We start from the raw sequence: 16,983 nt of genomic DNA on the forward strand, positions 1-16,983 counted from the left end.
CATAGTGTTGCAGCGAATCCATAGGCCATAGAGAGGATCGATTATCGAAGGTTTGGGAAACCTACCATCGACGAACTTATCTTTGTTCTTTGAAATCAAAGATATGTTCATGGATCTTGCCCATGTATGATAATTCTTGTGATCCAGAGGCGGAGAGACAAGAATCAAAGCCAGATTTTCGTTTGGATGCAAATAGTAAGGGTTTGCGGAATTTGTTGAGAAATCAGAATAATCCATGGTAGCCATAATTGAAGGAAGATATTTGCAGAAATCAAAAAGAAAGATGCAAGGATTTTGTATGAGAAGATTAGAATTGGAAAGAACAATGGCTATCAGAGCTTTATTGCTCTGATACCATGTTAATATTGAGAGAATAAGATAAAATAAAAGAACTTTTCATTATTTAGCAGAGCAGAAAAGTTATATCTTTATACAAGATCTAGGCTCATATATATATACTCTTATGAATAAAGGGAATACTAATAGTATGGGGAAATACTAATAATATGGGGGAATATAAAAGATATGACTGTTACAATATAATTATGTACATTAATAATGCTCAATAGGATTTTTCTCGGGCTTCCTTGGAAAGGATCCTGGAGGGACAAAAGATGAAACTTGTTGTTGTGTAACTTGGAAGATTTGAGTCTCCAACGTTTAATTATGATTGGCAATGGACTCAACCTTAGTGGTCGACTTTCTAAGAACCTCATTGTCTTAAGGTTTTGATTCCTAAAGTCATAGTTTTAACGAGTCTGCATCATCATAATTTTTTCCATTAAGAGCTCTAGGTTTGATTTATTAAGGGCAGTTGCCACATATTTTTGGAAACCCGGTGGTCTTATAGCCGATTGAGGTTTGTTATTCTTATAAGAAAAGTTATAGTGGTCTCTCCACCTACTATTGTAGGTATTTGAATACGGGATACCACATTGGTTTTTGTTCACATAAGTAACATTATCTTGGATAGAACCATCAGTGAGGATCATTTGGCAATCACTATCGGCGTGCTCGTTTATTCTGCATACCTCACAATAGAGAACCGCTAGGACAATAGAAGTTACAAAGTAGTGGGAGTAGGTGCAAGTGGGGTAATGCTAACATTTTATATTTTCTGGTAGAGAGCATCTACCTTGGAATTCATATGATCAAAAGGACTAACTTCATAAAGCCCTCCCTTTTGGGGACTTTTGTCGCGATTTCATGGGCACTTCCCCACGAGCGGTGTTTCTTAGCTATATCCTCTATAAGGTTGTAGGCCACATCCTAAGAACTATTCATTAAGGTGCCACCAATAGTCACATCAACGGTCATCCTTGTGGAGTAAAGGAGACCATTATAGAATGTGTGTAAAATGAGCCACTTCTCAAGCCCATGAAAAAGGCATAACCTCAAGAGGTCCTTAAAATGCTCCCAAGCTGCAAAAAAAGATTCTCCCTCTTCTTTCCTAAAATGATTTATCTCACTTCTCATGTGTGTCGTTTTACTCGGAGGAAAATACCGCCCAAGAAATGCAACTCTTAGTTGAGACCAAGTTGTTATGGAGTTAGTCTATAAGGGTTGGATCCATGCTCAGGCTCTATCTCTCAAGGAAAAAGGAAGTAATCTAAGTCGAATAGTGTTTTAATCAACATTGTTAGCTTTTAACGTGCCACAAAATTAGATGAAGATAGAAAAGTGTAGGTTGGTATTTTCTGTGGGTAATCTTGAGAATTGGTGCCCCTGAACCATGCCCACGAGAGAGGGATTAATCTCGAAATTATTCGCCGCAATGGGCGGATGGACGATACTATAATGCAGCTCCTAATCAGTGGGGATCATGTAGTCCTTAACAGGCTTAGTATCAACTACTAGTTCAACTTCAACCATTTGTCATTGTCTTAAAATTCAACTTCTCTCGTGTAAGAAACACTTGATCTCGTTAATAGGTTCAAAAAGGTTTCCCGCACTATGAGATCTTCGCATAAACTACGACGAGAAAATTAGTAATAAATACAGTAAAATGCTTTAGTCTATACGGTGATAAAACATAATACAAACATCAAATTAAATTCGCCCCCGACAACAGTGCCAAAAATTGATACGCCGCAAGTGTACGACAATGCGAAGTAGTAAAATAGGTTGTTAAACCTTAGAGACCAATTGTTTGAATATCAATTTCTATCCTATAAGTGGAAAGGTAAAACTACCGAATATTTGAGTGTTTCCAATTTTTGCAAACAAAATTAACAAATAAAAACTTATAATAACAAACAGGACTTTAAAGTACACGATATTTTCCTAAACATATCCAAATGATCCTCCGATTATATTGCGAGAAACAAACAAAGTTATAGAAAATAGATAAAAATGGACAATGTCTACTTTTGTCAGCATATTGTCTTGTCTAAGATGAAGAACTTATCTTCTTTTGCTAGCACAACTTATATATCTAAGAGCGATTTTTGCACAACTATAAAAATTGGGACTTTCTCAATTGAGTTTGGGATACTTTCGTTGTCTCGTACTTAAATGTCCATAAATCTGCTATCTGGTACTAAAACATACCTTTTTAGTGTATGATTAGAACCTGAGTTACATCTACTTTTGTAAATGATAAGTTTTTTAAAAACCCGAACTCTAAAATAACATGTATATCAAATTTCTTGTAATCTAACAATGGAGGATTCAAATAGGATATGTCATGAGACAAGTCTCATGACCCTTAGTCCCTAATAGACTACTCACTCATGATAAAATATAATACGAATAAAACAGACATGGCAAAAGAATATATGATCAACAATATAATAACGATGATAATAAGCAATTAAAATAAAGGAACCTGGACTGAAGATCAAAATACCTTGATTAAAGAAAAATCTCCAAACAAATCTTGAGTTCTACAGCTGTTAAAATGAAAAATATATTGTAGAAAATAAGAGTACATGAAAAATAAAAAAGTGATGTAAGATAGAGCATATGACTCCCTTTTCTCTTCCCATCCATGAGTAAATATAGGCTAAGCCATTTGTTATAATCATCAATTTTGTGTTCAATTGGCATAAATAAAGTTTAACACAAAAGAAAAATAGTCGGAATTGTTAGACGATAGCCTTCGATCTAGAAGGGGTGAATAGATCACAACTAAAAAAAATTAACACGAAAAACTGTTTTAAAAAGTTTGTGGCAAGCGGAAGCAACACGAATCGAATCGTCTAACCAAACCTGCTATCAAAAAGCTCGGATATGCGTAATAGTAATCACGATATGATAACGAATCACAAATTAATCAAACACAATTAATCACAACCAATTGAATGCAAAGCAACAAGGATAGACTATTTCCAATGATAAAAAAAAAATTTATTGAGACAAATTGTCGAACACCTAGTGTGCAATCAATATTGTTTGTAAATTTATGTGGTATTGTTGACCTTAAAAACCAATCACAATCCAAAGGATTGTGATCAACTCAACAACAACTATTTTAAAATGTAATCAAAAATATTATCCAAACAAATTGATCGCATAATCGATGAATATAACAGTTTGCTAACGCAAAATAAAAGAGATAGATATGGAGAAAGAGTACATTAGGATTTGTTTAGGCAATTCCCCAATCGACCTTGCTATGAGTACGCCTATCCTCAATTCGAACTCGGATTAAGATAATGAAATTAACCTTACTTTGCAAAAGTATGTATACAAGAGAAATATAGCAATCTAACCTTACAAACCCTAAGTTTGATGTTGATTTTGAAACCTTTTATTCCCTTTATCAAAGCTTGATCAAGTAACCCAACAATGATGATTTAATTCACCGTCTCACACTACTTATTTGCAAGAAACCCCTTGTTCTTCAAAGCTTTCACTCGATCGAATCCAAACCGCACAATTATTGTAAGCCAAAATTTACTAATACAATTCATCATCCCACACTACTCCTTTGCAAGAACCTCTCAATCTTCAAAGTTTTCAATCGATCGGATCCGAATTGCGTAATATTGTTTAAGACCTTCAAATCGATATTGAAGGAAAACCCCAACTCAATTTTCTTATTTGAAATCCTCAAAGATATCAACCCAATTTATAGTACAATCAACCTAAATTGGATGTTATCAACCCTAATTCTAGATGGCACCCAAACAAAGAATGATTATGTGTAGTTTGTTTGCATGTATGCATAGAATGAGGTTGAAGAAATGAGAATACTTTGAAATCCTCGTTTCATGTAGGTTTTTTCTAGAACCTTGCTCTAGAACTTTAGTTGAAAAGATGCATGTATAAAGTATTTATATGCATGCATGTTTGGAAGAAAAAGGAATGCAAGAGATTTGAAAAAGTTGTGAATTTTTGGAAAAATGTGTTCATTGAGTCAACCCGTGAAAGTCATGAAGCGGCCTGTTCAACGCATGTGTCGATCTACTCTAAGTGAGATCTTCATGCTGACTAAGTGAGATGTGCATCTCGAAGGCCAATACAATGTAACCTCTAACTGAACTTAGATTTTCCAGACTCGAGTATAAAGTCTCACTTAAAAGTCTGTGCAAGGTGAAGGCGAATAGAAACCCCAAATATTAAGATATCCCAAACATATAACAAATGTAAACAAATAATCAATTAATCAACAAGATAATACTATACGAAATTAAACATAAAAAATACATTAGGAGAAATGATAGATAAGGTTGACATTATTTCAAAATTAACTATGTTAGGCTTGACTCTCTAAAAGTCCCTAGTGAAGTTGTCAGTTGCCGCGACAGAAAAATACCCGAGCGAATAAATGCTCGGATGACAATGAAGTTGCAACACAAGTTTATTTTTTAAAAGGGGAAACATCGATAAATCCCTTAAGAAAAAAATTATGGCCATCATAATCAAATTTAGGTTCGGGAGGTGATTATGCGCGGGGAACATAGTACCACCCCACGACATCCGTTATAAATAACGGTTACCTTTAATTATATTTGTGAGAGATAGTGTTAACACTAATGTATTTGACTTCTCCTATTTATTACGACATATTTACAAGAAGGAAAAAAGTTTTTTATTAAGGTGCTTGACAAGATACAAATCTTGCTCCTACGTATCCCCAAGTGTGATGGGAAGTTCAAAGCTACGTAGTTCTGGGTAGAAAAATATTATTTATTGATTGATTTTAAAGAAAAATGTTTTGATCGCGTTCGAGTAGAAAAACTTTTCTTGTTGGTCGCATTAGAGCAGAATGAAAGCGTTGTTTGTAAATCGTGTTAGAGAGGAAAAAAACATTTTTTGTTGGTTGGTTTTGATTGTTTTTAGGAGGAAGACAAGTATTCGAACTTAAAAAGACTTTCGTCTTGCGCTCGCTTACTCGAGGATAAAAGGACGTGCATTTAGTTATTCCTTTTTAATCTGGAAAAAAATAAAGAATGTTGGTTGTTATGATTTTTATGCGGAAGACGAGTGTTTGAACTTACACAAGATGTTCGTCTTGCATTAGCTTATTCGAGGATAAAAGGATGTGCATCCAGTTATTCCTTTTTTAATCTGACGAGAAAAAAAGAAAGTTTTTTTATTATCGTTATTTTTATGTGGAAGATTAGTGTTTGAACTTAAACAAGACGTTTATCTTGCGTTCGCTTAATCGAGGATAAAATGATGTGCATCCAAGTATTCCCTTTTTAATCCGGTGGAAAGAAAAAGAAGCTTGTTGATTGCTATTTTTAGAAGAAATACGAGTATTCAAACTTAACCAAGATGTTCATCTTGCGTTCGCCTTCTCGAGAATAAAAGTATGTGCATCCAATTATTTCCTTTTTAATCCGATTTGACTTTAAACATATTTTAAATGAAACGAGTTGTTAAATTACATGATTCATTCATATCTTGAATTTCGTAATTCCTATTGAGGTGGGACCAGTGACAAATGAAAGCTAACAAAAAAGCTATCTAGTTTCAATAACAAATGAAACAACAAAGATATATTAGATATTACCACGGACAAAACACAAACATGATACATACAAAAATAACACACATACATCATGACATATGTTCGGTAATTTGATCATATATGGGTTTCATAACTCCTATTGAGATGGGACCAACGTCAAATGAAAACTAACAAAAATGCATATCTAGTTTAAATAATAAATAAAACAAAAAAGATATATTATTTATTACCACGAGCAGAACACAAACATCATACACACAATAATTGCACACTTACATAGTGACATATGTTCGATAATTTAATCATATCTTGAGTTTCACAACTCCTATTGAGGTGAGACCAGCAGAAAATGAAAGATAACAAAGAGATATAGCTAATACCAAAAATAAAATAATGAAACAGAAAAGTTATGAAACTTATTTTCACGGGCAGTACACCGTGAGTTTTAGGAGTTATGATCATTATATACCATTAGTTATCATCCTAAGCATGTAGCTATGAAGTGTTTAAAATTTTAACTCAAATAAATAACATATATAACAAAAAATTAACATATTTAATAGTATAGAAACATATCAGAACAAACACTCAAAAACACATAAAAGATTTAAAATGCAAGATGTGGAAAATGAGGTTACCAATAATGAAGCCTTTGGAGATGGAGGATGTTGGTGTTATGCAAGACCAATAAATAAATTCTTCATCCAACTCTCACAATAAAAAAGTCTTTCTTTCTATCTAAAATTTTTCAGCACTTCTTTACTCTAAAAAAGCTTACTTTTTCTCACAAAATGGTCACTCTTTATAGTGAAATACTAGAATTTTGAATGAGGTGCTAACAAACTTTGCAAGGGTTTTGAGATAGTGATTGGAGGGGGAAAATGAAGGTTTGGGGGAGGTAAAAGGACTTTCAAAACTTGGTCCCTAAGTCATCCAAAATTCATCATGCAAGACAACAAATCTATCACCAAAATGACGAGACAAAATGAGAGTAAATATGAAAGTAAAAAACGACTAACCCTAAAGAGAAAGAGAAAGATTCCTTGGTTAATGTTGAAAATTAACCTTGGTAAATCCTTAATTAGTCTTTGATCATGATTAAATATATTTTCATTTAGACTTTGCTTTTATTTTGATTTTTTATTTTATTTTGACAATTTATTAGAAAACACTTAAACCCTAAATGCATGACTTTTTTTTTTTGGATTTTTGGATTAAATTAAAAACAATGGTAAGACCGGTGATAAATGAAGAATGAAAGACTAAATTTAAATGTTTTTTTTTTAATTTTTGAGGTTATTGAATGTAATTTAAAAAATTATAAAAAAAATCAAGAAATCGATTTTTATTGTCCAGACAGAATTGGGGTACTACATTATCAAAATCAATTTCCCTGGTATCAAACCAGGATTTTTAGGCCAATTGTTAGTGCAACTTTTTTATTTCTTATTAGGGTACTACAATATCAAAATCAATTTCCCTTGTATCAAACCGGACTTTTTATGCCAATTGTTAGTGCAATTTTTGTTTCTTATGATTAGGGGTGGAAAAACGAGTCTTACTCATTGAGCATGCCTATTTAGACCGCACTTTAGTGCGGGAAGGGCCAAGGGTTTAGACTCTCACCATTTAATGTGTGTGTCCCGCCTCGTCCCATTTTTTTTGCGGGCACACACATTTATATGAATTTTTGTGTTTTTAGACTTAAAAGGTGCAGTGCCCGTTGACTTTCCCCGTCTCGCCCTCACTTTTTTTGCAAGATGGACCTAGGTTTTAAGCTTGCATCCTCAACTATGTCCGTCCCATTTTTTTACTGGCTTTTACGGGTATAAATGGGGCAGGCATGCCCGTTTACCACCCCTACTTATGATGCTATCAAGATCATAAACACGTGATAAAATATGAAATGTCATGGAATTCAATTGAAAAGATAAGTATACACCAAATATATATATATATATATATATATATATATATATATATATATATATATATATATATATATATATATATATATATATATATATATATATATATATATATATATATATATATATATATATATATATATATATATATATATATATATATATATATATATATATATATATATATATATATATATATCCAGCCAAAATAAATAACTAACTTAGTTAGTTTTGAGCCACTAAACATACATACTTAAAAACCTATGGTATCGATGGTTTGTGGATTAACACTTAACAATTATCTTTAAAAAAAGATCTACATGTTTATGGTTTGTTGTTATAAAAGACAAAAACCAACATATATACTGTGTCATTCCAAGTGATATATATTTCTTTGCAAGTTTACTTTGATTTATTTCTATAAATCCCTCTTTGATATCCACCTACTAAACATGTCAAAACATTCTTTAGGTCGGAACTCCGGAGCTGTGTGTCCGCCACCCTGAAAATTTGATCAATCAATAATTAAGTAAAGAAACTAATAACTATTCATAATGCATGATTAAAAATTTGTATGGATAAATATATCAATTAGAGCCTATAACATAAACATTTGTAACAAAGAGTAAAACATAACCACAATTAAGAAACAAGAGGATTACCTTCACAGTTGCAAATGTCATTTGATTAGAGTAAGTCCTTGTGTATCTATATATGTAGAAATTTAAAACAAATATTAATTCAATTTATTCTTAAATCAACTATATTTAACTCTTATATATAATTAGTTATAGTTATATGAATATACCCTGCAACTTGATCATCGGTATGCCACTGTCTCCAATCATCAACAATGGAATAGTTTAAAGATCTAATCCATGCTTGTGTTGCTAAGAATGGAACTGACATGTCATGATCACCGCTGTTTAAAAAAATATTAGATCTATTTCCCATAAAAAAGTTATAAAACTATATATTTTCATCTCATGCAATACATAAACATAGAAGAATACTATTTACCTGTAAATCAGTGAACGAATGCCTTTTCTACTGAGATTTACATGATAATCATAACTGTTAAAGATATCTCTCTTATGAGGTATATTATAGGAACACCGATGCCATTTTTGAATACTACCCTGCAACCAAGTATTCGAATGTGTGTGAAATTTTGTCACAAATATACAATAAATAGATGGTCAATATAAGGAATTATAACTTTCAGTTATATGTATAAACTATATACCTTACGTATGTGCAATGCTTTGCGAACATTATCATCATTGGCCCAAAAACCGCAAAGAAAATATGGATAACTCTAAGGGTGAAAAGGAAAAAAAAAACAAGTTAAAAAAAGTATTTTGATATTAATATAGTAATATTATCATTGAATTTTATAAACATATGGAAAAGAAACATTACTCTACAATATAAGGGAGGCAATCTGAGATTTGTACTGAGGAAATTGGAGGGATATTTCTTAATCAGAGATCTTCTCAAAAAAAATTCAGTATCATCACGCCACTCACATAATGGGTCTAAAATGTGAGCTTTATTAAGTCCTGATGTACATTTGTCATATGATTTGATATCTCTAGAACATAAAACATTTGTGGTCTCTACATTTATATACTCTCCATTGCAATTTATTTGGAGTGACTACAAAATATTATAAATAAGTTAGTTAACATATATCTCAATAAAAAAATTATAATTTGATTTTTTTAGATTACATTGTATAGTTCATCAGATATGAGTCCCATTCCATGGGCGAAAGGGATTGCATAGTTTTTTTCCTTTTCGGTTGTTACAGCATTCCCCAACAAGTATCCCTGGAAAAAAAATTCATAGTTATCCTAAAAATTATTTGATAATGAGATTATTAGATTAAAAAAATAATAATTAAATTCAAATAGTTTCTATTTATATTCACATTTGTATCAGTTCTTTATTAGTTTCTTATAATTATTTATATTTTCCACATTTTTAGAACATAATTTAAATACTTGTATTTTTTAAAGAGTAATTCCTAAATTAATAAGATGCTAACCTGGAGATTAATCCAAGGTTGGACACCTTGTTCATTTTCTACAAACAAGAGAATTTGTGAATAATTAATCTTCTTTTAAAATTTCAACTTCATGGTACTATACAATGCATAATTGAGCCATGAGTTTTGTACCTTCTACAATTTTATGGACAATTACTGGAAGAGGAATGCCAGAGTATGAATCACCACCAATATAAATTTCATTTGATTGAAATTTTTGATGATCAACCAACCACTACAAAATATTTATAATATAACTTTTGTTATTTTGTTGACCATTATCCTAAATAGAATTTAAAAAACAAAGAAAAAAGTTATTATTGTAAAAGAAAAACAATAGGAATTTTTGAATACCTTTTTGAGAAATTGATGAGCTTGATCAACTAGTAACGAGTCACTTCGATCTGACCCAGAATTTGTTGTTGCATATGTGAAACCTGTGTATACGGGCAAATCTACGAATATAATGCTACTCACCTATACGAAAAAATTTAAATGCTAATAAATAAATATTTAATTCAAATGGATCAGATGAATAAAAATGATAAAGCCAAAAAGTTAAAATTAACCAACAAAACACAATGAAATGATAATCCCTAACCTTTGTCCATGAATGTGGCTTCAAGATCAGATTAGGCAAACTCCCATTGTATTCCTCTTTTCTAAATTCAAGTGGACCTATAATGCAACATCTCAAGTTTCATTTGTTTTAAATAACTCTCCCATTGTATTTCTCCTTTTTAAATCCAAGTAGACCTTTAATGCAACATCTCAAATTTCATTTGTTTTGAATAACTATCTAACTACTTATTGTGTTTTTAGTTGTTATGTTAGATCTAAGACAACTCTTACAACATATTTTCATTTAATTTTTATTTTGTATTTTATGATAAAATTAGATGTTTGTCAAGTGGAATAATTTTGGTTTAGCCTAGTTACTTGTAATGCAAGTAAGTCTTAAGTTTTCATTATTTTTTAATTTTTATGACATGTTATATATACATGTTGTGTACTTTGTCCTACTTAACTTGATTACACACGTTACCTCACAATTTTTACCAAGAGCTGACGCTGGGTCTTGGTAGTTACTCTTAAACAAAACATAATCTTTTTTTTAGTTAAAAGTTGGTTGCAAATTGTTGGTTTAGTTACTAGTCATCAAGAATATGTGGACTACTCTTATTTCACACCACCATTAATTCAAAAGTTTGATGGATTCTACATTCATTGGTCTGAATTAATGGAGAACTTGCTACGTTCTAAGAAATATTGAAGCTAGATCGAAGATGAGTAATTGTTGCTCCTTCAAATGCTACTCTTGAGCAAGTTAAGGCAACAAATCATAGAAAATTCAAATATTCAAATGTGAATAATCATCTATTTCAATCCATTGATCGATATATCTAAGAAACAATTTAGGTGTGTAACACAGTAAATGGCATTTGAGAATCCATTCGCAAGAAGTATTATGGTTCCATTAAGATTAAGAGTGCTCAATTTCTAGATCTTCTTAGAAAATTTGGGATTCTTAGCATGAATAGAGTTGAAGCTTTTGTAGATTAATTTGCAAGAACGGTTGCAATTGCCAACAAGATGACTGCTCATAGGGATGACATATGTGAGGTCTTCATTATTAAAAAAAATTAAGGTTCATGACTCCAAAATTAAACTATGGTTTGTGGTACATAGAAGAATATAAGATGTTATTATCTTCCATGTTGATAACTTTTAGAGAAATCAGCTCCTAAAAAAAGAGAGAATGAAGGCTCATACAAACACAAGATGTAAAGAAGATTTTCAAGATGTCTCATTATGATAGAGCTTACGAGAGTTATAGAGTTTGTGCAAAATCAATATGGTGTGGGAGATGTACGAAAACTAAGGAATCTATGGAATGCTTAAAGAGTCACAAGTTGTGACACTATAAGAATGAGTGTCTTAGTTGAGAGAAAAATGCTATTTTTTATTTTATTTTATGATGTTGAATAATTGATACATATGAATTGATATCATGTAAGCACCAACTCTAAATTGGTTTTGTTCCTTGATTTTAGATGTATCAATCACATGATAGGAATTAAGGAATGATTGTTTAACTTTCATGTCACTTTTATAGAATTAGGGAAACTTGAAGATGACTTCAAGATGTTAGTCATGGGAAAAGAGAAACTAAAGTTGAGCAAATGAGGAATAGTTTAAGTCATCGCTGATGTGTATTACCTGTCAAGGTTAAGGAATAATCTTTTGCATATTGGCCAACTACAACAAAATGAACTTACCATTGTGTTTCACAATGACCCTTGTAAGGTTTTCCATGAAGAAAAAGACTTGATTATGTCCATACAAATTTCCTCCAATAGAATGTATGTGTTTCCTAACTGTAATTCCAATATTCTTTCAAATGACCAAGGAGAACAATAGTTATCTATGACATTGCAGATATGGTCATTTGAGTTTAAAAGGTTTGAACATTTTTGTGAAGAAGGATATGGTCAAGGGATTTCTTGCATTGAGGGAGCTTGAAGAAATTTGCTCAAATGTGTGACTCGAAAACAACATAGGGATGTTATTCCTAAACATGCCTCTTGAGAGCCATTCGGAAATTAAATCTCACACATTCAAAAGATTGTACTGGTCAAAAAGTACATGTTTGCATATTCCCTCTGCAAGGGCAGGGAGACTCAGAGGCCTCAGTAGGTGTATAACATATTTTGATGGTGAGGGCTTACTCATGGTGGAGAGAATCCATGTGTGGTGGTTTTTAAGGTTGTTTAGGGGACCAACTCACATGAGGTGAGAGACCTTGTTGGTGACTGGTGTTGCTTGATTGTAGGCAGGTGGTCATAATAATCATGTGTTATTGTTATAGGGAGCATAATGCTCTTTTAGGTAGTAGAAGATGGGTATGACTTGGAGTTTGTCCTTTGTCCCCTTGAGGGATGATGTATTTATAAAGGTCTCTATAACCTATGCTTTTTATCCGTTTACATGGTCTTAATCGTTCCCCTTTTACAAGGGAAAATTATTGACCACCTATCTTCTAGGAGTCAGTGGAGACTTCCTATTACTTGACTCCCACATTTGAGGAGCCCCTCGGACGAGTCCCTTAGATCCTTCCTAGGCGGCACAGTTGTGGGGCTAGGGTGCCCTAGTCTTGGATTTTAACAAATATAATACTACACGATCCCTTAAGCATGAGGGCTTTTCGTTAAGGGAGAAATGTTTAAAAACTACTATACCTTCTTCAGAATGCTCCCCTCGCTCTAATGACGGTTCCCTCGACTGAAGAACGGTCTCTTTTATTGGTGAGTCCTTTAACGAAAGGCGACTCCCTCAGCTGAAGGCGTGAGAAGTAACAGGCGGGTACTTCGGTTATAATTCATGCCTGATGAGTCAACTTCCAAGTATCCCCTACTTAATTTAGGTGTGTCAGCCCGAGATATCAATCAATCACCTTACAAAGGTGTTTTCCTTCATTTAATTTCATCAATGGTGGCCTATTCTTTGAAAAATTAAACGTTAACGTCACATGTAAGTAGCGTGAAAAGTTTCATAAAATCCTGAGAGGACTCATAGATTTGTCCTATAAAAGGGTTTTCCCTTTCGCATTTTATCTTATTTTCTACAATTTCACCCGAGCCATTTCCTCTCGTCATCCTTGTGAAGCTCTCAACTTCTTCTCAGGTACGAATTTCTTCATATTTCCTAATCTATTGTAATATATTTTTAGGAGATCTGTTTGGAAAGGATGCATGTGTGCTAGGAATAAGATTTCTAGATAGGTAGGTCATTTCTGGTGATCGCGACGGTGGTGGTGAATCCTTTTTGTTCTACTATTTTCTCAGGAACAAAATTTCTTCCTCCTCCGTCGTTTCCAAAGGCATTGGTGACTTTGTCTCCACTTATATTTATGAGGAACATATACATGCCTTTAGGTCGGGAGTGGATGTCTCTTCCTCTAGAGATAAAGATCAGGTCATCCTGGAGATTTGTCTACCAACAAAGAGAGTGACCTCGCCGGTCTCCTCTAACCCCCCTTTGTCGTATTTTTACTTTTACCCTCCCTTTATTAAGGACATGGGGTCCTTTTTCCCCTTTCTGATTTTTCCATAGATATTCTCAGGGTCCTTAATGTTGCTCCCTCTCAACTGTTTCCGAACAGCTGGGGCTACGTTATGGCTCTTTTTCTCCTTCTTTGTTACCAAACCAACGAAAGGTAGCTAGGTAACCCTGAGAAACTGATCGAGAGAAGATCTTTTTACCTCTCACTATAATAACTATAAATATTGGAAAAATATGTTTGTTCAGGTAAGAGGGCGAGAGGATTATCTTAGAATGTTGGATACTGATGACGCCGCATTTTTCTGTTATCTTGGGCGGATGACCTGGCGATAGTTATAGATTACGATTGAGATTTCATGTCCATTGAGGAGAGAATGCTCGTTCTCTTCCTATGGCAATTCGAAGTAATGGATTGTTGGGAAATAATTAATCTGTGGCGGGGAGGTGTACGGGCACCTTGCCACCTATATAGGTAAACTGGTTTTATTTTCTCTTTGTCTATGGGCCCTTATATTTATTTGAGGACCTATGTTTTATTTATGTAAACCAAATGGCAAAGACCTTGACCGAAGAACGCAATAAGAGATAGGAGAAGATCAAATCCGCCAATTCAGGTGCCAATAGTCCAAAAAGCCACTCAAAGGTTTTATCCTTTGGGGGAAGAAGAGGGCGGCTGAGGCATCAACCTTAGAGTTACCAGAGACTAAGGATCAAAGGCTATGAGAGGGATCCCCTTATTTTGTTGGTTGGGGGACGGAGCTTACATGAGGCAAAATTGTACGCCCTGGTGGAACGATGTGAGTCTTGACCTCCTCTGTTTCAAAAGTTCACAGCTCCCTTTTTCAAAGGAGTTTCATGCTGAGTATTGTGCCCTTTATTCACAATCCTCTTCGGTCATTATGAATATGAAAGATACCCTTTTACTAAGGGTGATAATGGTTTAGGATGTCGAACAGGGAAGGTATGACAACGTTGTTGGCGAACTAGAGGCGTGGTTTTAGGAACAGACAAAGGCTTATAATGAGAGCAAACATTTGCTACAGTCCCTCCATCAAGATGAGGAGAAATGGGGGTAGAGGTTGGAGGACACCCAGGTAAAGGATATATATATATATATATATATATATATATATATATATATATATATATATATATATATATATATATATATATATATATATATATATATATATATATATATATATATATATATATATATATATATATATATATATATATATATAATATATATATATATATATATATATATATATATATATATATATATATATATATATATATATATATATATATATATATATATATATATATATATAATATATATATAATCTACTAAGCTTGTTGTTTAGAGGGAAGCTATGGATAAAAAATAGAATTCATTGAAAGAAATAGTTCAAGGGAGTTGACACATTTTTCCATAGGAAGAAAGAAGATTCGTGTGAAATGAATTTATAAAACCAAGTATAAATAAAATGTAGAGAATGAAAAGAACCAAGAAAGGTTATTCTAAACAACATGGAATTGACTATGATAAACCATATTAGCATTGCCAATCTAGAAGAATTAGAATGTGTATCAGTTTGATGTGAAAAGTTCTTTCCTTCATGATGAATTGGTTGAAAATATGGATGTTAATCAACCTCTTTGATGTAAGATGGAGGAGAGAAACAAAGTGTACAAGCAAAAAAGAGTCTTGTATTGACTTATTCTATCATGAGAAGTTTGATAAATGTCGACATAAACACACATTATTTCTAAAACAAAAGGATGCAAAATTTGTATTGTCAACCTATACGTTGATGATCTTATCTACATAGAAAATGATGAACGGATGCAAATGTGATATCTATAAAGAAAACAAAATTTGATATCTATGACAATAACTCTTCTATAAATTTGCCAAAAAAAAAAATACAATTATGCATGGTAGATACAAACACATAGATGTTAGATATCACTTCTTTAGAGATCTTACAAGAGAGAATGAGTGGATGAGTTTAATCACTACAACTCTCAATATCATTTTTAGATATAATGACCCGGTGTTTGAAGGCTCAATCATTTTATATATTAAACTAAACTACTTGGTTGTTTTCTATAGTAACGTTCAATTTAGGTGAGCATTTTATGCAGTTTATATTAAGTGGCTTAATTTGTAGTATAATTATTGTAAGAGTATCCAAAAGTAAAGTTGCAAGTACCAATTTCAAAGACAAGGCCAGACAAAGCAGAGCAGCCAGGTCCACCAGTGAGCCAAAGCATGAGAGGATCTTCCTTTGGATTGTTCTCTGATTCAATGAAATAGTAAAACACTTGCACATCCTCTTTTTCTCCCACTCCCACATATCTTATCAACAAATATTATTATGAAATAACTATTTTAATACCATAGATTAATAACAACAACAAAAACACATAAAATCCATGAAGTATATGTAGGTAAGTAAATAAAACTGACCCAGTTTCAAGAACAAAAGGAAGAGGTCCATTGAATCCAGGAAGAAACTTTACTATGGAACCACATGTAGCAACTTGGAATGAAATATTTGATAATAACAATAAAAGAAGATGAAGAAGACTTGTATTAGACTTTGCCATTTTTAATGTTCAGTTCTACTCTCTTTTCTGTTTGAGAATTTCTACCAAGGTTTTGAATACAATGTTATTCTGAATTTGTCTTGTTAACGTTGGAAAAAACAACGTTGAATAAACTACTTTTCATCTATGTGTCACAATAAAAATGAACCCAAAATACAAAATGATGATGCGTATTTGTCAGTATATTATTATGAAATAGGAGTATATGCTTTTGAGTCAATATAATAATGGCCGGCCGGTCGGCCTAGTCGCCCAGCCCCATACACGTTTGTGATTAATGTCAAATGAAAAGGATAAGTCAATATTTATTTATTGGAGTAATAATCCAACTAAAAGAGACGTAATTTGGTACAACTTTGTTGATGTTTAATATTTAATATTCTTATTCTCACGTGTAATTCTAA

At 32.5% G+C, this 16,983-nt stretch overlaps 1 protein-coding gene and 1 non-coding gene across 4 annotated transcripts; one reads left to right on the forward strand and one right to left on the reverse strand.

Annotated features, from left to right (window-relative positions):
• The first annotated feature begins 1,371 nt into the window (after nt 1-1,371).
• Nucleotides 1,372-1,480, forward strand: LOC127134092 (small nucleolar RNA R71). Its single transcript, XR_007807863.1, has one exon. It is a non-coding gene; the product is annotated as a small nucleolar RNA R71 (small nucleolar RNA).
• A 6,634-nt stretch (nt 1,481-8,114) lies between these two features.
• On the reverse strand, nt 8,115-16,733 carry LOC127132613 (serine carboxypeptidase-like 12). Of its 3 annotated transcripts, XM_051061574.1 has the most exons (13): nt 16,440-16,733; nt 16,183-16,328; nt 10,500-10,576; nt 10,253-10,375; nt 10,031-10,133; nt 9,899-9,936; nt 9,582-9,680; nt 9,271-9,507; nt 9,095-9,166; nt 8,869-8,987; nt 8,657-8,770; nt 8,511-8,556; nt 8,115-8,350 (listed from the first exon to the last, which is right to left on the reverse strand). In XM_051061574.1, the coding sequence occupies exons 1-13, from the start codon at nt 16,577-16,579 to the stop codon at nt 8,267-8,269; spliced, it is 1,398 nt and encodes a 465-aa protein (XP_050917531.1). In that variant the 5' UTR covers nt 16,580-16,733; the 3' UTR covers nt 8,115-8,266. The 3 variants fall into 3 exon arrangements, with proteins under 3 accessions (XP_050917531.1, XP_050917532.1, XP_050917533.1); XM_051061575.1 differs by lacking the exons at nt 9,899-9,936; nt 10,031-10,133; XM_051061576.1 differs by lacking the exons at nt 9,582-9,680; nt 9,899-9,936; nt 10,031-10,133.
• Nucleotides 16,734-16,983: the final 250 nt, after the last annotated feature.

The sequence above is a fragment of the Lathyrus oleraceus genome, chromosome 3, assembly GCF_024323335.1.
Source record: "Lathyrus oleraceus cultivar Zhongwan6 chromosome 3, CAAS_Psat_ZW6_1.0, whole genome shotgun sequence".
Classification (NCBI taxonomy): Eukaryota; Viridiplantae; Streptophyta; class Magnoliopsida; order Fabales; family Fabaceae; genus Lathyrus; species Lathyrus oleraceus.